Source organism: Pleurodeles waltl, chromosome 5 (genome assembly GCF_031143425.1).
Source record: "Pleurodeles waltl isolate 20211129_DDA chromosome 5, aPleWal1.hap1.20221129, whole genome shotgun sequence".
Classification (NCBI taxonomy): domain Eukaryota; kingdom Metazoa; phylum Chordata; class Amphibia; order Caudata; family Salamandridae; genus Pleurodeles; species Pleurodeles waltl.
Genome location: NC_090444.1, coordinates 79622291 through 79649937, shown reverse-complemented (window position 1 = coordinate 79649937; position 27647 = coordinate 79622291). Strand labels below are relative to the sequence as shown.

The window sequence follows — 27647 nt, the reverse complement described above, 5'->3', positions numbered from 1 at the left end:
GAGTCCAAAAATTCAAGTAATGATCCAGATTGTTCATCTTCTGTCCTGGATTTCCGTGAGGTCAGTGCTGAGGCTACTGGGATTGATGGCCTCCTGCATCTTGCTAGTCAAACATACCAGGTGGCATAGGTGGACTCTGCAGTGGGATCTGAAGTCTCAGTGGGCCCTAAATCAAGGTACCTTTCCAACTTTCAGATTTCGGATGTGAGTGCAAAAGATCTGTAGTGGTGGCTACTGGACCCCGCTCGGGTCAGCGGCAGACCCCTCTCTTTGCCGCACCCAGACCTAACAGTGGTGACAGATGTGTCACTCCTGGGTTGAAGCCTCTGATCTTTGGCAGAGTCCTGGCGCCATAACCTTTTGAGCAGAGGACCATCCACTTGGCGATGAAAGCTTTCAGTCAATCAAAGGGAGGCTGGTACAGGTGCTTACAGACAACACCTCCATGTGGTACTGCAACAAACAGGGGTCGGGTGAGATCACGGACCCTGTGCCAGTAGAGCCTGGGCCTCTGGAAATGACTTGGACCATCAAGGAATTTTCCTGGTGGCAAACCACCTGGTTGGCTCCTTAAATGCCAGGGAGGGCACACTTAGCTGTCGACGCCTAGTGGATCACAGAAGACATTTGCACCTGGATGTGGCACAGGATCTCTTCCATGAATAGGGAGACCCTTGGCTCGATCAGTTCAGCACCGGCGAAACCCTGCTGTGTCACCATTTCGGTGTGTGTTTGAGTTTCCAAGGCGTCTCTCAGTGGTAGACACATTCTGCCTAAATACCATCCTACCGATGCCCTCTGTCAACCTCAAATTCTGAAGAAGATGAGAATCGACCAGGCCTAAATCGTTCTGGCTCCAGATTGGGAATAGGGAGTATGGTATTCAGAGCTCCTGGGCATAAGCAGCTGGCCTCCAATCAGGCTACCTTTCCAGGAGGACCTCCTATTGCAGCAACCGGGCAGGGTTCTTCACTCAGGCCTTCGCAGTCACAACTGCCGTGCTTGGAGATTAAGCAGCGACAGTAGAAGACCTTTCTCCGAATATGGTGATGTCATCTTGGCAGGTAGGCATCCCTACACAAAAGCTTTATATGCCTGTTGTTGGGCCGAACTTGTGGCTTGGTGTGGCACGTGGCAGATAGACCCTCTTCAGGCAGGTTATTCGTTTTTTCCCTTGCCTGGCAAAGCTTAGTTTAAGGCACAGCTAAGGAGTACCTTTCAGCCTTTTTACGTTTGCCAGTCTAGCCCTCACTATTCATATCACCTGTTGTTGTAAACCTTTCAAAACAGGCATCAAATCTAGTTGTCCTCTTGTTTCCCTTTCTTATGCCACACTGGAACTTCAACTTGGTGCTCACATACTTGATGTTCTCTCCCTTTGAGCCAGTTCATAGCTGTCCCCTGCATCTTCTCGCCCTCAGGACAGTGTTCCTTGTCGCCATAACATCTGTATGGTGGGTAACTGAACTTCAAGCTCTGTGTTATCCTACCGTACACCTGCTTCTTCCCAGACACACTGGTTCTGCAAACTCGAGGATTCTTCCTTCCAAAAGTTGTGACGCCATTCCACATCGGTCAAATCTACTTTAAACCTCTAAGGAAGAGGCAAGAGTCCGTTGTATGAACCCTAAAAGGAGTGCTGAGCTTTTACATTGACTATTCCAGAGAACGCTGGGTGCTGATTAGCTCTTTGCCATTTTTTTGCTCCAGCGAACCCCACAAAGCCATGCAGAAGACGACCATCTTCCACTAGGTGTAATGTGAGGTGAATTTAAGAGCTGGATTTGTAGAGCGCTGCTTGTCATCCTTGAAGGTATGCAGTCGCTGAGTAGGTGAGAAAAAGCATGTGGTGAGGCTGGGCCAGAGTACATGCAGTACCGATTGTCCAGCGAGAAGACTAATTGAAAAGCAAGGTCTTAAGATTCTTGCGGAATTCCAGAAATGAGTCCCTGGAATGTTGGAGGAGGTTGTGCCAGGAGTTTATGGCTTGGTAGTACTATTGACCTCCTGCTCTGTTTTTGTGGGTTGGGGGAAAGGGGGTGTGTGTGTGTAAGTGAAGCTGAGAAAAGTTGTCTGGTTGGTTTGTGGAAGTGAAGCTGGTGATTGAGGTATGTGGAAGCATGAGAAGGTGACAGCGTTGACCTTGAGACTTCACTATTGAAGTTGGTGTCCAGGATGAGTCCTAGGTTTCTAGTGTGGTGGGTTTGAGTGGGTGTGGTTCAGAGTTTGGATTTCGACCAGGTACAGTCCCAAGGTGAGCGCTTATTCCCAAAGCCCAGCACCTCAGTTTTGTCAGTGTTAACTTGAGGCAGTTTTCTTTCATCTAATTGGCCATGTTGGTCATGCATTTCTGAAATGTGACTTGGTGGCGAGGGTGTCGTGTGAGAGGGGGAAAAAGAGCTCTTAGATGTTAACCAGAGGAGTCCTGTACATGTTGAATAGTTTGGGGCTGAGTGATGAGCCCTGTGGCACTCTGTAGATGAGGTACTTGGGTTTTGATGTGAACAGTGTGAGCCTGAGGCATTTTCCTCTTTTGGAGGGGAAGGAAGCTATCTGTTCTAGGTGGCCAAAGATTTGTCTGTTGATCGTCTTCTCAATAACTTTGTCTGGTAAGGGGAGCAGCGAGTTGGGTCAGTAGTTGCTCAATACTTCTGGGTTGGCTGATAATTTTTTTAGGATGTTGACTTTGGCATATTTCCAGGTAGCTGGGAAGGTGGCTGTCTTGAGGGAGGTGTTGATGATGAAAGTGAGTGCAGCACTGATCGTAGCTCTTCCCAGGTTGTAGATATGGTGGGGGCAAGTGTCTGTGGGCACCCCTGAGTAGACTGACTTCTATTGCTGCAGTGTCCTCGATGGATAGAGGGTTCCATGCTGTTATTTTGGTTGATGAGGTTAGGAGGCTAGAAAGCTTGGAGAGTGGCTAGTGTTTGAAGTTGCTATAGATCTTGGTGATTTTTTTTGTGGAAGAAGTCGGAGAGTTTGTGGCACAGTTCTTGAGTAGCGGTGATGGTATTGGTTGCAGGTGTTGGGTTGGTGAATTACTCGACAATGGCGAAAAGTTCCTCGCTGTTGTTGAAGCTAGATTAGATTCTCAGGGTCAGGGCTTCTTTCTTGGTCTCATTCACTTGATGTTGATAGTGTCTAAGTGCGGGCTTGTAGGAGTTTCTTGCAGTGGTTTCTTTGGGTGGTTCTCCATTTCCTTGTTTGCAAACACTCCTGGACTCTGAGGTCAGCATTGTTCCAGCTGCCTTTTTTGTTGGATCTCCTAGGTTTGGTGTTTCCAGTGTATTGGGGCAGGTTATGATCCAGTTGTTGAAGTGGTTTGTGTTGTTGATGAGGTCATTGGTGGGGTCTGGTTAGTTTAGTTGGAAGGCGTTGGGCCATTCCATTTCTGTAACTTTCTTCCAGCAGCTGCTTGGGCTGTATATAGACTCTTTAGGGGTGATAGGTGGTCCTGTTAAGTAGAAGTGAACAATGGAGTGGCCCTTCCATGTCAGTGGAGTGATGTAGCTGCCTTAACCATATCGCTGGAGGACAAGATGAAGTCCAGGGTGTCTGTGGGATCGTCGAGATGAAAGTTGACATTGCCTAGGATTATGAGGTCTTTGGTGCCCATAGCAAGGGGTGCGGTGGGAGTCGATGAGGAGGATGGTGATGTGGGTGTAAGGTCCGATAGGCGAGGTTGCATTTAATAGAGATCTTTCTATGTCTGAAACTTGAAGTGCATGTGTTCTATAAAAGTGGCTTCTGGATCACTGTAAGAGGTGCACTTGGTGGTGTTTCTTTGGGTGATGGCAAGTCCTCCTCCTGGTTTATAGTTTTGTTCCTGGTGCAGGATTTTGTATCCATTTGGGATCGCTGTGGCGATGCCTGACTCCAGTGTTGGGTAGAGCCAGATTTTGGTGAGGAAGAGGAGCTCGGTGCGTTGGTGTCGATAAGGTCCTAAATCTCGGTGGAGTGCTTGCCGACTGAGTGTTGTTGTGCAGGATGGGTGTGTGGTGCTGTGTGAGTGCGGGTCTTATGTTCTGAGTGTGTGTGTGTGCATTGGAGCCAGTGTGTGGACGCATGTTAAGTGTCAATGCAAGCAGGGAAAGGGTCCCACTGTAGACTGAGGGTGCAGCTCAACAGCTGAGTTTGTGGTGGCGTCCAGGGTTGAGCTGGTGGAGTATGTCGGCGGTGCAGTTCCAGGAAGCGTTTATGGCATTGTCCCAGGGCAGACAGTACAGAAGGCACAAAGAAAGAAAGGGTAGTTACTGAGTCGGGAATAGAACGATCAGCCAACAGGAAAAACGACAGGGCACAGACACCAACACGCGTTAGGAGGTCAAGGCAAGGTCAAGGTAGCACTGAAGCAGACTAGAGATGTCTGGGCACCTACTCCTTTGGGCTGTGCATTAAGATCTGCTCCGCACTGGCCAAGAAGCAGCCTCCAAATGGGACTGCAGGCTAATTCCACCAGCTGCTACCAACGTGTTGCCAAACAGATTTCCTGTCCTAGACCTCTACCATGCAGCTATATGAGTGTCACTCCATATATTCACAAGGTACTAGTGTCTGGCTAGCCAGGCTCACTGAGAGGGGCATTTTGCTCCGGTGGTCCTAGAGGACTGATCTAGTTAGATGTCTCTATCAGAAGAACAAGTTACTTAACTTTGGTAACACTCTTTCTGGTAGAGACTCTAAATGCAAATTCTTCACAGACCCTCCGATCCTGTCTGTACTGTGATATGAATTCTATTTATCCATAAGATCCCGCATTTAGGAATCCGGTATCAACCAATTTGCCATTGTGTCTGGGAGTACGGACATCTTCTAAAGCAACTGATGTTAGCGTGCTGGGGAGGTACCTATGTAGACTCCGCACATCATTTCCGTAATAGAATCCGTGTGGAGCAACACAGCAACATCTACCGGGGTGCAGAGGTACTACTGAAAAAACGTGTCTGAATCCAATCTGATGCCTGGAGAATTTTCGACAGGTGAGGAAACAGAGTTAGTCTCTACCAGAAAGAGCATTACCATAGGTAATCAGGACTCGAATAATCTAGTCGACCATTCACTATGCTGAGTTTTATTTTATGAAATCTAGCTATTTTTAGATTCTACTCAACCTTTCCGGCAAGCGGACAAAGAAAGAGGTGTTCTGTTCAGTCAAAAACTGAATTAGCAATTAAGATGCCTTTAAATCCTATTGTCACATTTGCTGTGTGTTCAGAGACCGATATCAAAAGTACTTTTCCTTGTGACTGCAGAGTTCCAGGATTTTAAAGTGAGTGTTTAAACATAAACTGAGAAACACTCCTGCCCTGATGGTATTAGTAAACTAAGAGGCAAGTCATGCATGGATCATGTGTACCCGATACGTGTGCTAGATTTATGATACGTGGAGCAAATATTTAGGCCCTCATTCTGACCTTGGCGGGCGGCGGAGGCCGCCCGCCAAAGTCCAGCCGTTGGATTACCGTTCCGCGGTCGAAAGACCGCGGCGGTAATTCTGACTTTCCCGCTGGGCTGGCGGGCGGTCGCCTTCAGACCGCCCGCCAGCCCAGCGGGAAAGAGGCTTCCACGATGAAGCCGGCTCGGAATCGAGCCGGCGGAGTGGAAGCTGTGCGACGGGTGCAGTTGCACCCGTCGCGTATTTCACTGTCTGCGCAGCAGACAGTGAAATACATGTAGGGGCCCTCTTACGGGGGCCCCTGCAATGCCCATGCCAGTGGCATGGGCACTGCAGGGGCCCCCAGGGGCCCCGCGACCCCCCCCTACCGCCATCCGGATCCCGGCGGTCCGACCGCCGGGATCTGGATGGCGGTAGGGGGGGTCGGAATCCCCGCGGCGGTGCAGCAAGCTGCGCCGCCACAGAGGATTCTATGGGGCGGCGGTACACTGGCGGGACCCCGCCAGTGGTGCCGGTCCGACCGCGGCTTTACCGCCGCGGTCGGAATCCCCATTGGAGCACCGCCGGCCTGTCGGCGGTGCTCCCGCGGTCCTCCGCCCTGGCGGTCAAAGACCGCCAGGGTCAGAATGACCACCTTAGTGTATTTAATCAAACAAAAGAGGATTTTTTTTACAGCAGAAATGCTGAACTCACAAACTGCAAGGTGCACTCCTATGTGAGAATAAAGAAAAGTGACTGTAAAATACAATATTTGCCTAGGATCACACTATTTGAGACCCGTCTCCGGGTCGAGTAGATTATTCAAGCTACTCGACCTGCAGGTCTAGTAACATTTTTATGATTTTTCGAAGGCTGCAGTAAGTACATTGTTCTTTTATGCTTTCCATTATGTCCCACCACCAGAGATTGTGATGGTATCGTTTTTTAGTTAGCAAATAAAGTACAAAGTGGAGAATCCCTCTATCACTGCAACTAGGCTAAACACAACCCTTATTTAAATGTTGCAGAGACTGGTTCATTCCTGCCATAAACAGCAGTGTTGAGGCCGATTTATCCCACTTGTTAGAGCAGATTTACCCAGGTGCTGCTGTTTTTCATTTTTTTGTTTTTTTTTTGGGCTGAAAAAGCTCATGGAATACCGGCCCCAGTGAAACACATGTTGGAACATATGTATTGTTTTGCATACAATACACCTCTGTCCCAGACCAGCCGTGCTCCAGTTCTAGTCTTACTCTAGGTCTGCTCCAGTGCTGGTCTTACCAGACCCAAAACTTCAACTTTACAAGAACTGTTCCACTTTAAAGATTAAGGAGTTTGGAGTTTTTGTGCCTTTTGCTTTTTCCTCCTTTTTGTGCTGCTGGGCATTGCTTTCCAGAAGACACCCTCTTTCACTTCCGTTTTACTACTGGGACGGTGTGTGACGTCTGGAATGGGTCACCCTTTCCCCGGAGCCTCTAAGAAAGGGGCGAAGGATGGACTCTTATGCTTAGCCCTTCTTGACAGCATTTCAGCAATCAGAAATAGTCTTTTCACTAGTACAGAAAAGCCAATACTTTGGAGACATCCGGGACCCAACAAACACATGAAGGTTTCATTTGGAGGAAAAGCTATTAAATACCCAGCAGAAGTGTTGTTGTTTTCTGCCAATCTTTCAGATGGCTAGGTCATTGAAATCAAATATATTGTCCAACCTTGTAGTCCAGTCTCTCCCATGGTAGTGCAGAAGCAAGAATGTGTTGGAAATTTCTTCTTTTGAGTAACCCCCCTCAAATCAGACAGTAGTTACGGATTAGTCCTTGGAGGGAGGGTTGGGTACACCACATAGTTAACCAACCTACTCAAATGAAATTCCCTCCCAAAGAATAGCTACACTATATCAGCATATTAGTGTTGAGCGTTTTGATGGCTGATACAAAAGACATCCTGTCAGCATTGGATACTTTAGACTATTTTCTTTGAAGCAGACGCTACAGCAACAACCATCTGTTATCTGAAGAAGGCATAAATTTGGAGTGCTCTTGAGCAAAATTCAATAAATTTGCACCAGCTGTTTGCTAGGAACATTGGCATTACAGTAGTCCATTTCCCAGTCCTTAAGAACTGGAAAGTGAATAAGCGCTGCAGTTGAGTTCTAAATGATGAGGTTCTTTCTATTATATTTGGAGCGTTCCAAATATAGAGTTGTTTACCAGAGAATGAAACTAGAAAATTACAAGACTATCCCACAGTATTCTAGAGCCACGCTGCAAGATGAATCCCTTGTTTTTTTTCTGCCTTTCCACCAACTCTGCTGCTCCCACATGTGATCTCCAGGTTCTTGCAGTACAAGAAATTTTTTTATCTCATTGCTCCTCACTGCCTTTGCTAGTGATGGTATCCACAGCTACCTCAGCTTGCCATCCATTCATATGGGAGGTGTTGGTGCAGAACTGGTCTTCTCTGACCACATTTTTCATAAAGGCCACCCTTTTCTGAGCTTGGTAGCCCGACCCCGGAGTACCCACAGTATACATAAGTGAGTATTGGTGATCATTACAAGAAAAGCCCAATGTCATTGATGTACTCTCTGAATTTATAAACATCCTGCACTCATACTAGTTCGTTTTATATTAATTCTTGCAGTTTACCAGTGATGGACAATTAGGAACAAGTGATATTTCCTTTAGCTCCCACCAAAGATGCCAAAGGACACAGTGCACCTTTTCCACTGAGAAAGGGAGAGAATCCTGTTCATGGACTTGAGCAGAAATTTCTAGTTCTCTAGATGCCATCCCATCACTTAAGGTGTCGTAGTTGGACTTTTGCTCTAGGTAAGACTTCTGGTTTAGGGAATGACAGCACTTCTTTTTGTAGGCAGCTAAGCCAATCGTCCAACAAGTCTCAACTGTCAGCCCATCCCTCCCGGCTCACAAGCAGTACCTCACCAAAAACTCAAACAGAAAAAGGTGATTTGTGTCAGCCTTTACGCATGGACTCGAGTGCAACATCTCAGGAGAGTTGTGGTTAAACGGAGATTACCCTTTTCTCACATGAGCAATAAGTCTCATCCACACACAGGCAATGAAGGAGATGCAGTAAAGTTTCTAATGGATTTTATTAACAAGACTGTAATCATGAAAATGCATGAGCTACAGTGATTAGGATAATGAACCGTGCAAGAAGCAGCATAGTAAAGATGAGTCGTAAAATACAAAGACCCTTGCCATATTGAAAATAACATGGCATGTGAAATATCCCTAAAACCATAGCATGGAGAATCTAATCTCTAACCTAAAGAGAGTTAGGTGTGATAAACCTAATCTGCCAGTACTGTGCCCATGAGACCCCCCCCCCCTTTACCCTTGTTACCTTGGAATGAGGTATTTTGATCCGACTCCTTGAGGATACGAAGGCTGGGTCTGCATCAAGGCGACTTGTAGCATAGATAGCGTTGATGGCATCTGGTAGGAACCCCTTCGATAACCTTCTTTGCATGAGATGTAGCTATATAGATCTAGTAGGACCCCTGATGCAGGTATATTCCCAAACAATAGATAAAGATGCATGCTTGGGGTGGCAATTATACAAACAATTCCCTCCAAAAGTACATTATGTTCCTGTCACACGTAAGTGGGAAAGGGACATGATGTGAATACCTACGTATATCACTTGTCTTTGACACTGATGGTGACGTCTTCACAGACTGGCACTCATAACGTGAAATCAACACCTCTTCATAACTATAAACGTACCCATCTTGGAAGAAATAAATAAATGCACTAAAACAGAGCAGGCTAAGTAGGTTAAAAAGTCATTAGGTGACGGGGCACAGGCCTGCACGCCAGAAGAGTAAGCAAACTCCTGATTCCCATAAAACCTAAATAGGATCCGCTACAAAGGTATACTAAAGAAGAAAAAGTGGTACATGGGCACATGTTCTCTCACTGAGCCCAAGATGTGCTGGGCGTTGGTGCAGGTGGTGTAGCTGGGGTGGAGGTGGATTGGCAGTGGGCCGGTTTTGTTTCCTTTGGTCAAGGCAATAAAGGACATGCTGTTTCCAACCAGGAGATGGCTGGATGTTTTGTAGTAAGCCTCACTCCGTCACAGAAATGTGGGCTGATTAGTATGTCTCACTAAAGGTATGTGAGAATGTCTGTTTTGTGTGCTATTAATAGAGCTATAGAATATCCCATATTAATTTGGCACATTTTTGATGTAATTTAAATGAAACACTTGTTATGTAGGTAATTGTGTACTCACTGTATTGCCAAATAAATTTTTTCATGATGTGAGCTTCTTCACCACTTAGTGCTTGGGCAATATTGAAACGCAGGAGGCACACAAACTGAAACTTCCTGGCATCATCGAGGAAAATACTTAAAGACTGAACATTATTGTCAATAATCTCACCTAGTGGGTGATTGTAGGATTAGCGACAAGTCATTGAAAATCTTCTTCTTCGAGATTTCCTCCCATCTTCCCCTATCTGTTTCCTATTCCTGCTTGTCACACTTTGCTATTGATCGCAAATAGTGGATGGAGTGCCGTTAGTATTCCAGAGCTGGTTAACTGATAAGAATTAATTTTATGGCGCAGTGGAAGGATTAGACACTGCAGTGAATTCGGACGGTGTTGTGGTACCTCAGTGTAGTGCGTGGTCAAAATGAACTAGATGGAGAGATAACTGGAGGATGGTTACTATAAGCCTACATATTGTCTGGTGGTATATAAAACTACAAAATATAGTGCCTAAGATATGACTTTATCTCTGAATGTTTGTGTTTTGAGCAAAGATTCTGTCTGTTGATATTGAGTGCAATAAATATGTTTCTATTATTTTCAGGGGACTCTTTACATGGTTACAGAATATGCATACAGGCAGTATTGCTGGACAAACCAAAGATTGCAACAATGAATTTGGGCAAGGTGAGCAAACTTCTTAACATCAGACTTTGCACTGTTTTTCTGGATTGTGTGCTACTAGTTCACAAACCTACATCTTGCTGTTGATCAGAAACATGATTTCACTGGGATAAAAATACAAGAAAAGACATTGAATCTATGTGGCACTCCCTCGTAGAGTAAAGGTTTTAAAGACTTGAGAATAGCCAATTTCTGGTTTAGGAGCAGAATTGTTGAATTTGTGTCCTTTCTGAAGGCCTTTCAGAATGGTACAAAGGAGACAAGGTTTGAAATCCCCTAACTGCGTGCACTAAGTCTACCTTAACTTCCTCAGACTTAACTGCCTCCCACTTATTTAATAAATTAGTGAAATATTATGAATTTGGAGGCTGATTATGGTTTTCATTGCGTAAAATTGACATGGTGGAGTGACTAAGTTCATAGAGTAACCCTGCTAAACATTGGTCAGTTGTGGGTGCATGATACTTGGGGTGTGGGTGTATGATGTTAATGTCACCATGCACTGTGTTGAGTATTTGGGTACATGACGTTAGGCATGTTGGTGCATGATGGTAATTTCTGTTGACGTGTAATGGTGTCTTTCTTGACATATGGTGTTTGTTGCGATATCGAATGGTTGTGGTCTCTGTCGGTGTATGGTAGTAGTGGTGTCTGTCGGTGTATGGTAGTAGTGGTATCTGTCGGTGTATGGTAGTAGTGGTGTCTGTCGGTGTATGGTAGTAGTGGTGTCTGTCGGTGTATGGTAGTAGTGGTGTCTATCGGTGTATGGTAGTAGTGGTGTCTGTCGGTGTATGGTAGTAGTGATGTCTGTCGGTGTATGGTAGTAGTGATGTCTGTCGGTGTATGGTAGTAGTGATGTCTGTCGGTGTATGGTAGTAGTGATGTCTGTCGGTGTATGGTAGTAGTGATGTCTGTCGGTGTATGGTAGTAGTGGTGTCTGTCGGTGTATGGTAGTAGTGGTGTCTGTCGGTGTATGGTAGTAGTGGTGTCTGTCGGTGTATGGTAGTAGTGGTGTCTGTCGGTGTATGGTAGTAGTGGTGTCTGTCGGTGTATGGTAGTAGTGGTGTCTGTCGGTGTATGGTAGTAGTGGTGTCTGTCGGTGTATGGTAGTAGTGGTGCCTGTCGGTGTATGGTAGTAGTGGTGCCTGTCGGTGTATGGTAGTAGTGGTGTCTGTCGGTGTATGGTGGTAGTGGTGTCTGTCGGTGTATGGTGGCAGTGGTGTCTGTCGGTGTATGGTAGTAGGGGTGTCTGTCGGTGTATGGTAGTAGGGGTGTCTGTCGGTGTATGGTAGTAGGGGTGTCTGTCGGTGTATGGTAGTAGGGGTGTCTGTCGGTGTATGGTAGTAGGGGTGTCTGTCGGTGTATGGTAGTAGGGGTGTCTGTCGGTGTATGGTAGTAGTGGTGTCTGTCGGCGTATGGTAGACATGGTGTCTGTCGGCGTATGGTAGACATGGTGTCTGTCGGCGTATGGTAGACATGGTGTCTGTCGGCGTATGGTAGACATGGTGTCTGTCGGCGTATGGTAGACATGGTGTCTGTCGGCGTATGGTAGACATGGTGTCTGTCGGCGTATGGTAGACATGGTGTCTGTCGGCGTATGGTATTAGTAGTGGTGTCTCGGCGTATGGTAGTAGTAGTAGTGGTGTCTCGGCGTATGGTAGTAGTAGTAGTGGTGTCTCGGCGTATTGTAGTAGTAGTGGTGTCTCGGCGTATTGTAGTAGTAGTGGTGTCTCGGCGTATGGTAGTAGTGGTGGTGTCTCAGCGTATTGTAGTAGTGGTGTCTCGGCGTATTGTAGTAGTAGTGGTGTCTCGGTGTATTGTAGTAGTAGTGTCTCGGCGTATGGTAGTAGTGGTGTCTCGGCGTATGGTAGTAGTGGTGTCTCGGCGTATGGTAGTAGTGGTGTCTCGGCGTATGGTAGTAGTGGTGTCTCGGCGTATGGTAGTAGTGGTGTCTCGGCGTATGGTAGTAGTGGTGTCTCGGCGTATGGTAGTAGTGGTGTCTGTCGGCGTATGGTAGTAGTGGTGTCTGTCGGCGTATGGTAGTAGTGGTGTCTGTCGGCGTATGGTAGTAGTAGTGGTGTCTGTCGGTGTATGGTAGTAGGGGTGTCTGTCGGTGTATGGTAGTAGGGGTGTCTGTCGGTGTATGGTAGTAGGGGTGTCTGTCGGTGTATGGTAGTAGGGGTGTCTGTCGGTGTATGGTAGTAGGGGTGTCTGTCGGTGTATGGTAGTAGGGGTGTCTGTCGGTGTATGGTAGTAGTGGTGTCTGTCGGCGTATGGTAGACATGGTGTCTGTCGGCGTATGGTATTAGTAGTGGTGTCTCGGCGTATGGTAGTAGTAGTAGTGGTGTCTCGGCGTATGGTAGTAGTAGTAGTGGTGTCTCGGCGTATTGTAGTAGTAGTGGTGTCTCGGCGTATTGTAGTAGTAGTGGTGTCTCGGCGTATGGTAGTAGTGGTGGTGTCTCAGCGTATTGTAGTAGTGGTGTCTCGGCGTATTGTAGTAGTAGTGGTGTCTCGGTGTATTGTAGTAGTAGTGTCTCGGCGTATGGTAGTAGTGGTGTCTCGGCGTATGGTAGTAGTGGTGTCTCGGCGTATGGTAGTAGTGGTGTCTCGGCGTATGGTAGTAGTGGTGTCTCGGCGTATGGTAGTAGTGGTGTCTCGGCGTATGGTAGTAGTGGTGTCTGTCGGCGTATGGTAGTAGTGGTGTCTGTTGGCGTATGGTAGTAGTGGTGTCTGTCGGCGTATGGTAGTAGTAGTGGTGTCTGTCGGTGTATGGTAGTAGTGGTGTCTGTCGGTGTATGGTAGTAGTGGTGTCTGTCGGTGTATGGTAGTAGTGGTGTCTGTCGGTGTATGGTAGTAGTGGTGTCTGTCGGTGTATGGTAGTAGTGGTGTCTGTCGGTGTATGGTAGTAGTGGTGTCTGTCGGTGTATGGTAGTAGTGGTGTCTGTCGGTGTATGGTAGTAGTGGTGTCTCGGCGTATGGTAGTAGTGGTGTCTCGGCGTATGGTAGTAGTGGTGTCTCGGCATATGGTAGTAGTGGTGTCTCGGCGTATGGTAGTAGTGGTGTCTGTCAGTGTATGGTAGTAGTGGTGGAGTCTTTCGTCGTATGCTAGTAGCGGTGGTGTCTGTCGGGGTATGCTGATGTCTGGTGTGTGATGTGTCTTCGTATGATGCGTTTCTCTGCGTCCGTGGTGGTGTCCCTATTGGCGTATGATGGTGGTATCTGTGTTGGCGATGTCGGTTTTGACATATTATGATGATGTCTGTATAGTTGTATGATAGTGGCTGTGCAGCCATTTAAAGTTGTGTGTAGGGACTTACACTGGCCTATGAGGGGGTAATGTATATGGCTGTGTAGTCTATTGATAGGGTTGGGAGTGGACTTAAAATGGTCGGTTTTCGGTCATATATAATGATGGATAACCATATAATTGTGAGTAGTTAATTGAGACCCACTGCCTGTATCCAGTTGTAAGCAGTTAAAAGGGGAGGGCGCCGCTATTAGCACAAGCTCATGGGACAATCTTAGTTGGATGGTTAAATACAAACAACAGTAATGTTAGCAAGTGGGGGGGGGGGATAAGCAACACAGACAGGGGGATCACTGATGGCGGTGGAAGCAATGGAGTGGCAGTGGAAGCAGCATAGGGCAGCTAGAAGCATCCTACGTGCATACATCATGCACGTGCAGGGCAAGCACCATAGATGGCATGGGTGAGTGGAAGCAACACAGAAGGGCGGCTCGAGTGGTGAAGCTGTATAAAAGTGAAAAAGTATGTAAGAGTGGCTTGAAGTAAGGTTGTGGAAAAGTACATTTTTCTAATGTTATGAAAATGTGTGGAGAGAAGCAGTAAAAAAAAAGCTAAATTGTGAACACGCATGCATTCTTGTAAAATGATTAGGAAAAGAAATGTGATGTGGGAAGTGGAAAAATAAAGAGAACCCTGCGAATGCATGCACTCTCATGCAGCGCTTTTAGAAAAAGAAAGTCCCTGAAGAGCAGACCATAGTGGAAGAGTAAAAAAAGGAAATCCGAATAGTAAAACAGACTATGCTTTACAGGAGGTACAAAGACCAGATGGATGGGCTAAAACAAATAAAACCATTGAATAGAAAGTAAGAAAATAAAAGTAACCATACAAAAGACCAGTGGAAAGCACTGAGTAGAGGTGCTCCTCTCCTTGTGTCTGTTTGTTTGCTTTACTTTTTATCTAAATATTTCTTTCTTACTTTAATTTAAAAAACAAAATAACAGTTCAGTTCATTAACATATTCCATCTCCCCTCCCAACCCACTAAACAGGGAGAGAGATGTGAGTCACACCATGTGAAAATAAATAGAAATCCATACAAAACATATGGGGGAGGCATGATGGGTGAGAACCATAAAGAACAGCGTGGGGAAGTGGCGCCGGGCTACATCGTGATCTAATTAAAAACAGCAGCATTAATTAGGCTTCTAACAAACAATGAATCTTTGCCTTGAAAGAATCTCGTTCTGGGACTGTTGGCCTTGTTTTGTGTCGGTGAGGTGCTCACTTCATCCTGTTGACTGCCTCCGTAAAACGCCGCAGGCTTTCTATGATATTCTCGCACAACTAGAATGTGAAACGCATAAAAGTGTGCCGAGTATTGGCAGCTATTGTTGGACATTTACGTTGTAGTCACACTGGAAATAATAAAATAAAACACCTCATTTGAAAAAACGGGGATTCACGTGTCTTCGTAGAGTACGTATTCTCAATTGGGTAGATGTTTCACTAGCAAACCACTACGTTTGATGAAAACATACTTTTACCATTGTCAGGCAGAAAACAATATATGTGATGTGATTGTTTTACTGCAACACATGGCCCTTCATCTATCTAAATGTACAATCAAATGTGGCAAAGAAAGAAGGATCCCTGCTATTTTACCTTTTCAGGAAGGTGATGGAGTTTTGTATTTGTGGGTCATCATCATCCTTTAGTTATTCCGCTGAATGCAGTGGAGTCTCCACTCTGTCTCTGCTTGTATGCTGTAGCTGTATGGTGTGTGGAATAAAACTACCGGGGAAGTCACAATCTGCATACCCTCCTTGTTCACTTCTGAAAATAACCTCGTCTACGGCTCTAACCGCACAGAAAAGCAGCTCTGCTGAGCCCTATCAGGCGCTCAGTGTGAGCCTCGGCAAATCACACCCTAGTTTGAAATAATCAGAGAGGCCTCGGGGCACTCTTAACAACACTGTCCCGACGACTCTACCCGCCTAGGCACCCACCCCACGCCAACTGCTTCTCTTGGCAGCCACTCTCTTACCTGTTTGTGTTGTGAATGATAACCACGCAATTCAGTGCCACGCAGTTCTACACCACACAGCATAATTACATGCCACACAATACAACTTAAAGCCACATAAAACAACTCCACATAATTACACTCTACTTAATACCACATAAATCCACTGTTGCATAGCAATCCACATAAATGCACCCCACACCATGCCACATAATTCCAGTCAGCATAATTTCACTCCGTGCCACACAGTTCAATGCCACAGAATTCAGCTCTACACATTTCCATTCCACACCAAACCACATAATTAAACTGCACAACACAGTCCCCCAACACACCACATAAATCCATTTCACTACACAGGATTACACATCATGCCCCAAAATTCAACAGCACACCACATAACTAAACTCCACTACATGCCACTCCATAATGCCATTACACATAATTACACTCTGTGACCAACAATCCCACTCCACATAATCCAGTACAGTCAATAGCATATAATTACTATCCACATAATTCCACATCACACCACGAGCTGTAATTGCACTACACAACTCCACTGCACACCCCACAGTTCCACGCCACACACTTCCATAGCAAACTATTCTAATCCAAGCCACATAATTCCACTCCACACCACATAATTCCACTCCACAACACATATATCCACTCCACAACACATATATCCACTCCACAACACATATATCCACTCCACAACACACCACATATATCCACTCCAACACATATATCCACTCCACAACACACCACATATATCCACTCCACAACACACCACATATATCCACTCCACAACACACCACATATATCCACTCCACAACACACCACATATATCCACTCCACAACACACCACATATATCCACTCCACAACACACCACATATATCCACTCCTCAACACACCACATATATCCACTCCTCAACACACCACATATATCCACTCCACAACACACCACATATATCCACTCCACAACACACCACATATATCCACTCCACTCCACACCACATATATCCACTCCACTCCACACCACATATATCCACTCCACTCCACACCACATATATCCACTCCACTCCACACATATCCACTCCACAACACACCACATATATCCACTCCACAACACACCACATATATCCACTCCACAACACACCACATATATCCACTCCACACCACACCACATATATCCACTCCACTCCACACCACATATATCCACTCCACTCATATCCACTCCACACCACATATATCCACTCCACACCACATATATCCACTCCACAACACACCACATATATCCACTCCACAACACACCACATATATCCACTCCACAACACACCACATATATCCACTCCACACCACATATATCCACTCCACTCCACACCACATATATCCACTCCACTCCACATATATCCACTCCACTCCACACCACATATATCCACTCCACTCCACACCACATATATCCACTCCACAACACACCACATATATCCACTCCACAACACACCACATATATCCACTCCACTCCACACCACATATATCCACTCCACACCACATATATCCACTCCACACCACATATATCCACTCAACAACACACCACATATATCCACTCCACAACACACCACATATATCCACTCCACTCCACACCACATATATCCACTCCACTCCACACCACATATATCCACTCCACAACACACCACATATATCCACTCCACAACACACCACATATATCCACTCCACAACACACCACATATATCCACTCCACAACACACCACATATATCCACTCCACACCACACCACATATATCCACTCCACTCCACACCACATATATCCACTCCACTCCACACCACATATATCCACTCCACTCCACACCACATATATCCACTCCACTCCACACCACATATATCCACTCCACTCCACACCACATATATCCACTCCACTCCACACCACATATATCCACTCCACTCCACACATATCCACTCCACTCCACACCACATATATCCACTCCACAACACACCACATATATCCACTCCACAACACACCACATATATCCACTCCACACCATATATATCCACTCCACTCCACACCACATATATCCACTCCACAACACACCACATATATCCACTCCACAACACACCACATATATCCACTCCACAACACACCACATATATCCACTCCACAACACACCACATATTTCCACTCCACTCCACACCACATATATCCACTCCACAACACACCACATATATCCACTCCACAACACACCACATATATCCACTCCACAACACACCACATATATCCACTCCACAACACACCACATATATCCACTCCACACCACATATATCCACTCCACACCACATATATCCACTCCACTCCACACCACATATATCCACTCCACTCCACATATATCCACTCCACTCCACACCACGTATGTCCACTCCACAACACATATGTCCACTCCACAACACATGGCTAAAATACATTGCCATTTACAACACCAATAGCACTCATATTACCAAGACCTAACGGCTTTCTAGAACAGAAAGAAAATCATCTCAAACCTCATAAAAACCCATTGCCAATGCTTGTTCATTTGAATCTCTCCATGGCGTATGATATGAAACAGACAGACTAGGGCGAGCTATTCAGTAGTTGGAGCCTTACCTGCTCACTTTTGAGTAGTGCAACATCTGCCCTCCACCGTACTGTTATTTTTTCTTAGCTTTCTTTTGTTTATCTCTGTGTTTGCAAATGTTGGGTGGAAAATAAGTGCACACATGTAGAGTTGTATAGATGTACACTCTGTTTTTACTCCCACTGGTCAATGAGTTTATGGAAAATATGTTTTATAACTATAGTTAAAATGTTCAGTTATCAAAGCATAACTCAACATTAGCATTGACAAGTAGTGCATGCACTACATGGAGAGTTATGTACATCAATATAATAGATGCATTAGCAATTTGCAATACAAGGTATAAAAAAATTCAAACAAGCAGGATATTCTTCATAAATCAGAGGACCACTGTCCCATGCCCAAATAAGCGAATGCTTTGGCCACATGTTGCTCTCAACTTCATATATTCTTATCTGACATCTGCCAGCATGATAGGTATGGTTCCTTGTAATCTTTGTATTGCTGCTTCCCAACATCTGATTGATACTTATAATCACAGCTTCCTCACCTTGTGAATATCTCCCATTCATCAGACTGGACCCATAAACTTATAAGTGATTGCTCTTCGGATAAGACCAACAGGAAGCACAAAACAATCTGCCATTCTGTGCTTCCAGAGCGGGTGTTAGTGTTGTGCCTGGTCTTTCTCCCAATTTCCATCAGAGCCGATTCAGAGTCTGGTCCTGTGCGACCTGAATTTCCAGGTCTGTTAATGACATTGTAGTAAGTGCAGGCCTTTTCAGAGTCTATGTTGTGCATTTCTGGCCCTGTACGTGTTCCCTCTGCAGTGCCTTTGGGCCCCAGGGATCTTCAGTCAGATTTCCGTCAGCTGGTCCTCTGTCTCCACCGTCTGTAGACCTTGAACCTGTTTTGAATTGAGCACCGGCGTTGGTGTTAACTTTGGTGCTCGCGTGACGCGATGTGCCGGTTCCCTCTGCATCGACCCGTCTGCTTTCCTTGGAGGAGGATTTGCATTCTATCGTGCCCTCCAACTCCAAGCAAAACCCACCTTGACCTCAATCTAAGCTGCGCCCTGATCTTACCGGAATGCAACCAGCAGGCAACCATTCTGATACTTTGCAGTTACCACACTCTAAGGACCATACTTTGCACAGTCTTTTTGACACTGACTAGGGCAGTACAAATTTTAATGAAGGAGATGGTTGTGTCCCCCAATATGATGTCAAAAATTGGTAAGAACTACAAAATGCCAGTGGCCAGTTATTCCTTATTAGTGAAATGTAGGAAGTGTTCTAGCAGCTTAGGCTGTCTAGAGGTAGCTGTAGCAGAGCAGCTTAGGCTGAACTTGGAGACATGTAAAGCTCCTGCAATACTGCTATAGTTACACAGTATTTATACACAATAAAAGACCATACTCAGTGTTACCAAAAATAAAGGTACTTTATTTTAGTGACCCAAGGCCAAAATTATCTTAGAGGCAATACTCCTTCTGGAGGTAAGTATTATACACAATATATACACTAGAGACCAAAATCAGGTAACTAAATAGTCATAGAATAGTGCAAATAGTAGAAAATACAATGGAATGCAATAGGCCTAAGGGCAATACAAACCATATACTAAGAAAGTGGAATGTGAATCACGAATTCGCCACTAGGCAAGTGTAGTGTGTAGGGGGGCGCTGGGAGTGTAAGAAAACCACAAAGGTGAGTAAAATACCCCACCCCAAAGCCCAGTAAAGTACTGCAAGTTTCCTCAGGACACACTATGTCGTGATAAGAGATATTGCAAAAACCAAGCGATCAACGACTGGTGGATTCTTGGACCTGAAGACCTGTGTCCCACGTCGAGATGTTGGATGCAGGCTGTTTGCATCGCTGGATTCATCCAACAAGCCTTGGTTCAAGCAAAGTTGCGGTTTGCGTCAAAATGGCACTGCCTGGATCCAGGAGGGACCTTGGGGGGTCTCAACTCGGACTGAGGAGACGATGGGAGACTCAGCACTGGAGAGAGCCCACAGAAAACCAGGCAGCACCCACGGGAGTCCCATGACACGGGGACAAAGAAGATGCAAATTGCAGTTGGTGCAGCACAACAAAAGAAGGTCCCACGCCGCCGGAGAACAACTCTTAGTTGTGCGCCACAGGATGGAGTGCTGGGGACCTGTGTACACTGCACAAAGGATTCTTGGAAGAAGTGCACAGAAGCCCGAGGAGCTGGAGATGACGCAGTGCACAGGGGCACTCTCCCAAACCGGGAAGGTAAGCTCTTACCTCCTTCACATTTGGCAGCTGGACCTTAGGACAGTCTGGGTCACGTCGGTCCACCATCTGTTTTCCAGGGAGCACTCTCCTCGTCTGGAGAGGCGTTCCAGAGAACCAGTGGTTGTTGTAGAGGGATGCCTGCAGGAGCAGGGAAGTGACTCTGTCACTCCACAGGAGATTCCTTCGGTTCTTCTGGTGCAAGGTGAAGACAGGGAGTCCTCAGAGTATGCACACCTTGGAAACCTGTTGCAAATGCTGGCTGGAGCTGAAGTTGCAGGTCACAGAAGTCGTCCTGGATTCTTTGTTGCATTTACAGCAGTTCCTGGAGCAGTCTCCGGTTGATCCAACGGTCAGAAGCTGAAACAGAGGATTCCTGGAGGAGTCTTGTAAGCTGAATCTGTGGAACCACCCAGAGGAGAGACCCTAAATAGCACTGAGAGGGGGATTGGCTACCTACCGAGATATGCACCTATCAGGAGGGGTCTCTGACATCACCTACTGGCACTGCCCACTCAGAGGTCTCCATAGGGTCCCCACACCTTGGAATCCAAGTTGGCTAATGCTAGGGACACTCTGGAGGAGCTCTGGACACCACCCCTGAGGTGGTGATGGACAGGGGAGTGGTCACTCCCCTTTCCTTTGTCCACGTTTGCGCCAGAGCTGGGACTGGGGGTCCTGAACCGATGTAGACTGGCTTATGCAAGGAGGGCACCATCTGTGCCCTTCAAAGCATTTCCAGAGGCTCTGGGAGGCTACCCCTCCCAAGCCTGTAACGCCTATTTCCAAAGGGAGATGGTGTAACACCCTCCTCCCAAAGCAAATGCATGGTTCTGCCTTCCTGGGACTGAGCTGCTCAGGCCCTAGGAGGGCAGAAACCGGTCTGGGAAGTGACAGCAGCTGGGGCTGTAGTGGAAACCTCAAAGAGCTGGTTTGTAAGTACTGGGGGTCCATTGTGGAGCCCCCACGCTGCATGGGATTGCTCCCCCCCCCCCCCCCCCCCCCCAAATACCAGATTTGGAATGGGGGACAATTCCATGATCTTAGACACCTCACATGGCCATATTCAGAGTTACCATTGTGAAGCTAGATATATGTATTGACATATATGTAGTGCACACGTGTAATGGTATCCCCGCACTCACGAAGTCCGGGAAATTGGCCCTGGACAGTGTGGGGGCACCTTTGCTAGTGCAAGGGTGCCCTCACACTTAGTAACTTTGCACATAGCCTTCAGTAAATGAAGGTTAGATATATAGGTGACTTAGAAGTTACTTAAGTGCGGCGAAAATGGCTGTGAAATAGTGTGTGCACCATTTCACTCAGGCTGCAGTGGCAGTCCTGAAGAAAGGTTTGCCTGAGATCCTTATGTGAGGCAAAAGAAATGCTGCAGCCCATAAGGATCTCCTAGAAACCCAATGCCCTGGGTACCTAGGTACCATATACTAGGGATTTATAAGGAGGGGAGGGGGAGCCCAGTGTGCCAATTGGAATTGGAACATGAAGTCACTAAACTATAGTGACTAATTTGGTGAGTAGAGTGAGCATAAGCACAGGAGTTCTGGTTAGCAGAACTTCAGTGACACATTTAAGCATACTGACAACACACACATTAGGCCACAAACTATGAGCACTGGGGTCCTGGCTAGCAGGATCACAGTGAGACAGGCAAAACATACTGACAGGCAGAAATTGGGGGTAACATGCAAAGAAAGATGGTACTTTCCTACAGGGTGCCAAGCCATCACCTCAGACAAGCATCTTCTCCACATTGTACACTCGGGCCTCATCCTCCCGCTTCTTTCCACCCCACTGCACCATCCACCACCATATCCAGAAGGCTTACTGAGGATCATCTGTCCGTTTTGCTTCAGGAAGTGCAGGCCCCTTTGGCCAAAGTGGGTTGCGCCATTGGGAATTGGAGTTGGGTGTTACTCCTGCTACTTCCTGGTGCCAAAGAAGGGCGGAGGCCTTAGTCTTGTTTTAGGCGCCCACCTGCTCAAACCCTTCCTGCAGAAAGACAAATATAGAATGCTCACACTAGCTGAGGTCTTGTCTGTCCTCATACCGCAGAGAGTGGTTGGTGGTGTTGACCTGCAGGAAGCTTGTTTCGATATACTCTTCCTACATGCCTACAACTACTACCTGTGGTTTGCAGACGGTCGCAAGAATTTTCAGTTCGCAGTGCATCCTTTTTCACCTTACCAGTGCCCCGTGAGCGTGCCGCCGTCACAGCAACTTCTTCGCAGATTTCCCTGTTCATCTGAGCCATTCTGGATGCTTTACAGTTTCACGCCTTTCCCCTGGAATGGAGAGTCCAAGACATTCAGGTTAGGATCCTAATGTTTCATCCTCTGTCCTGGACATCAGTGTGGCTATCTCTGAGGCTGATGGTGATAGGATTGTTTGCCTTCTGCATCCTGCTGGTGAAACATCCAGATGGCGTAAGCGTGCTCTGCAGCATGACCTGAAGCCCCTGTGGCCATAGTGTTGAGGGAATCTGTAGGATTTTCTACAGATTTCAGAGGAAACAGCAAAAGATCTGCAGTCTGTAATGGCTTTTGGACCACAATCTGGTCAGTGGCAGACCCCTCTCCTTACCCATCTCTGATTTGACAGCAGTGACTGATGCTTTGCTTCTGCCTTGGGGAAGCCATCTGGGAGAGGTGGAGGTAAGAGCTCTCTAGTCCCTAGCGGAAGCTCAACTCCACATCAGTTATATGGAGGTAAAAATGATTCACTTGGCGTCGAAGACCTTGGTGACCACCATCAGAGTAAGGCTGGTACCAGAATGCACAGGGCTGGGTGGGGCCTAGGATCCTGTGCCACAGGGCTGTAAGTGGCTGGACTGCTAGAGGATTTTCTGGGTGGTGAACTATCTGGCGGGGATCTCTAAATAGCAGGGTAGCAGAACTCGGCCACCGACTGTAGGAAGCTGGCTCTTTATGTGGCATATTAAATAACTAGATGCACCACACAAAGAGTCCAGGGGTTTCCCAGTGAGTGGACAGGCTTGCTATGCACTTCTAAAGTGCTCTATTTAGGGGTAGTGTGGTCGAGCAGCCTTAGGCTGAACACAGAGGCGTGCAAAACATCCACAAATACACACAATGGCAAATAAATGAGACACTTGACTCAAAAAGGAGATCCACACCAATTTATAAAAATAGCAAGCATCTTTATATGTGTGGGCAAGAGACAAATCGTTCAGTTTAGTAAGTTTTTAGGTACATATGCTTTTCAGTTAACAAGAGACAATTTCTGAGTTCTGCAACGTCCTCCTGTGGGATAAAAACAGGTTCTGCAAACAGGTAGATTACAGCGACTTACAAGACCACAGCTCCAGGAGTTAAGGAGCGTGATGGGCAAGGTCCAAGGCAGCACACCACCAACGGCACAGGGGCGGCCGGGTGCAAGGTGCTTAACAGTGTTTGGTGTCCAGTGTGTTTCAGTGGAGATCCGTCGCTGCGAAATGAGGCTGTAGTCTCTGGCCAGGTGGCCAGTCTGACTGAACCAACAGCAGGGTTCACGCCTTAAGATGCTCGTACACAGGTCGACACCTTTGGTCCTCTTCTCCACAGCTCAGGGGCTACGGGTACAGAGGTGTCTTCAGGTGTTTGGTTTTTCTGACCAGAGCAGTTTCAATAGAAGGAGGCAGCGTGTAGAGGCTGCAGGCCTTGCTGGGGAGTCCAGGAGAGGTGAAACCATGATGGATCCAGACGGTGGAGGGCTAGGGAACCTTGTTGGCATCGGTAGTCCACTTCAACTTCGGTCGTATATGATGGGTGCAGTGGTGACTTCAGGTGTCTGGTTTTGGCAGTCCTGGAGGCTTCAGAGTCCTCTCTTTGAAGGTTTCTGGAGAACAGGTCCGCTGTTAACAGAAAATCTTGAGTCTTTTTATTTGTTATTTTTTTATTTTATTAAGGCAGGCAGTCCTCACAGGTTTCTGAGGACGAATCAACTTTGGTGCAGATTTCAACAAGGGATGCAGACAGGCCAGTGAAATTCGTACAGTCAGCTGCTTCTTTTCTCCTCTTCTGCTTTTGCGGCTCTTCAGTGTCCTTGGGCTTCATAGGTCATCAGGATCTGCTTCTCTGGTGCCAGGGGCTCGCCTAAATAGTGAATTTAGGGGCATTACGGGGAGTGTAGGGTAGTAGCCAATGGGCTACTTACCTTTGGGGCCACTATACCCCATATATGACCAATTCCTGTGGGAAGTGAGCATAATCATGTCCCAGAATTCCTCAATCTGCCAGCGCAAAGATTGCAGATTGCGAAATGTAGTGTCAACATCAGGCAGCTCACTTTAGGGATGGGACAGACCTGAGGGATTGACACTCCTCTCTGAATATTAAATTTCTCGCTTGTTCAGGTGCCTAATGGCCCGTGCGGCGAGGAGGTTGGCATCCCCCTTGCGAGAGAAGTCATATATACATATCAAAGGATGTGGGCTTCTTTGACGCTTCCTGCCTTGGAATGTAGATTTGCAGGCCTTCCTGTTGGGTGGGGTGTGTGCAACACCCCTTCCCAGAGTAGGCTTTGGAGCTGACTGCTCAAGAACAAAGGCTCTCACCCTAGGTCAGACTCGTGTTTGGTGGTGGCTGGCTGGCTCAAACTAGTCATGAAGCACACCAGAAGCTGGTAGGTTTTCAGGGGGCACCTCTAAGGTACCCTCTGGGGGCATGTATTGATAAATCCATCACTGTAATCAGTGTGGACTGATTAATACGAGATGTTTGATACCAAACATCCCTATCTTAAGAGAAGCCATCATGTAGCTGAGGGACCATTTTGACCAGTGTCCAGCACATGTATTTAAAATGGCTTCCCTGTCCACTTACTATGTCTCAGAATCGGCAAAGTTATAGCAGGGGCATATATGCTCTTGTTGATATGCCCTCACATGTAATATAATGCTCCCTGCCTTAGGGCTGCCAAGCCTGCTGTAGGGGTGACTTACATTCTTTGCATGCAATGTTGGGGGACATGGCACACAGGCATGTTTTCTGTACCAAGACACGCAGTGTACTTGGTGAGCGGTCCCCTATCGTGGCACTATTCATGCTGCAGCCTTTAGGGATCATTCTTTAGTACCTCAGGACCTAGGTATCAGGGGTACCATTTACTAGGGCCTTACAGAGGATGCTAAAGGGTTTGCCAATTGGGGAAACAACTGTGCAATTTGGGAAAGAGATCTGGCACTGGGGACCTGGTTAGCAGGAACCCAGTGCACTTTCAGTCGAAATGACATCATGTACTAGGCAAAAGTGGTTGTAACTGTGTCAAAAGAAGGCACTTTCCTACACTAATGCTTAGCGCACCCCCAAATGGCAGTTAAACCCAGAGGTGGCACAGGGCATTTCCAATCGATTGTTAAAACCCTAGCTCTATCTTTTTGCCACCACCAAGAATGTACGGTGTCATCACTTTTGTGCATTGAAGTTTCCAAGAAGGAACTCTTGAAGACTCGTTCAGTCTAGAGTAGAGCGCAGGATTCCTTTGCTTTCTCGACGCTGCCTCTCTTACCCTGAGCTCTGAAGAGGATTAGGAATGACAGGGCCCAAGTTATCAGTGTCACTGGTTTGGACCAGAAGTGTGTTGTACCAGGAACACCTAGGCATGAGTCTTCAAATCAAGCTGTCTCCATAGGAGAATCACATCCTATCCTTGTTCTTCGATTTACAAAATCAATTTACCATTGCATGTCAGACATTTCTGGTCGCAGGAATATATAGGGTTTGTAGGTTCTCCCAGAAAAAAAACATGATGCTTAAAATAAACGACTGAGCTGCAGTTAATGATTTTTCAATGTGTACCAACTATTCTGCAATTCACATGATAACATTTAGTGAACGGAAAGTGGGTTTGAAGGAAAGACATATTTTTTGGTTGTTTTCCAAATATGCTGAAACTGTTGAGTTTAGTAATAGTGGTATTTGTACAACTCTAAATTTAGGGTTTCCTATACTATTTTGTGATTCAGAGCACATTTTGCAAAGCATGTTTTCTGGTGTGCACCTGCTAACATTTGGAAGCCAAAACTGGCCAAAAATTCAGTTGATGATTACAAATATTTTACTAATCTGTTTTCCCAAACTGTATGCCCCTTGTGTGGGTGGACCTATTGACTGCAATAAGAAAGTCCCAAAATGCACCTTGAAAGCATCACAATTTGCATTAAAAAAACATTTTGACGTTGTGTGCAGCTGTGGAATTTGACTCAGCAGCCACTCAGTAAAAGCCACAAAACTAACACATTTTGGAAAACTAGACACCTGGGGCAGTCCAGGATGGTGACTTGTGTAGACCCAATTACCTTTTCTCACATTGAATGTCCTGAAAACATCAAATCATGCATTTTCCTCATCTTTTTCTAACGGAACTTCCAGCATTCCTATGCCTCTCCTGATTTAAAATGATGGTCCACGTGTTTGACTGAGCCTATCGCCCCAACAGGAATTGACCAAGCCAGGGAAGGCAAAATTGTCATGTTTACAGTTTTCAACCATTCCCATTGCAGATGATTGGCCAACCCACACAAGTGGTGTACGGTTTGTATTGGGATAAGTGTGAGAATTAGGGGTGGTAATAATTTTGTGAATCTATTCTGCACTTTTGAAAAAGCAGAATAAATCTGTGTAGGAAACTTATGAATCTTTTAACGAATAATGTGGCACACTGTTTGAGATCCTCTTATGTACTTTCTTCCACGATGTTGGTGCCCACTGTTTAAGGCTGCAAACAACAATTGTCTCTGGCAGTCGCTCCATTCTTGCTCCAGTCATTGTTTGTTGCCTACTGTGCGATTCTACGGGGACAAGCCATATGCAAATCAATCTCTGTTCCTTGTTTTCCTCATTGGTTAAAGGGATAGTGTTGCTTAGAATGCAAAATTGAATTTTACTATGGAGTGAGGTTTGATCCGTTAGACCTGAGGTACAACTGTTTTCTATCTCTCCCTTTTTCTTTCTCTCTTACTCTCCATCTATATCTCTGTCTCTATGTATCTTCATCTCCCCATTCATTTCTCTCTCTCTCTCTCTCTCTAGCTGTCGTTCTGTTTCTGTATCCATCTGTCTCTCTCCATCTGTCCATCGTTAATCTGCGATTTAGGTGCGCCAAACAAGAACTGCTGTCTTTCATGGCCAAAAATTCTGAATTTCATATATTTTTCACTCAAA

General features: G+C 46.3%; 1 protein-coding gene across 1 annotated transcript in view; it reads left to right on the top strand.

Annotated features, from left to right (window-relative positions):
* TMEM214 (transmembrane protein 214) overlaps positions 1-27647 on the top strand; it is a 279147-nt gene that overhangs the window by 47001 nt on the left and 204499 nt on the right. The window contains exon 5 of the mRNA XM_069233624.1: positions 10218-10300. Within this exon, the coding sequence (XP_069089725.1) occupies positions 10218-10300 (83 nt within the window). The remainder of the gene's footprint in view (positions 1-10217; positions 10301-27647) is intronic.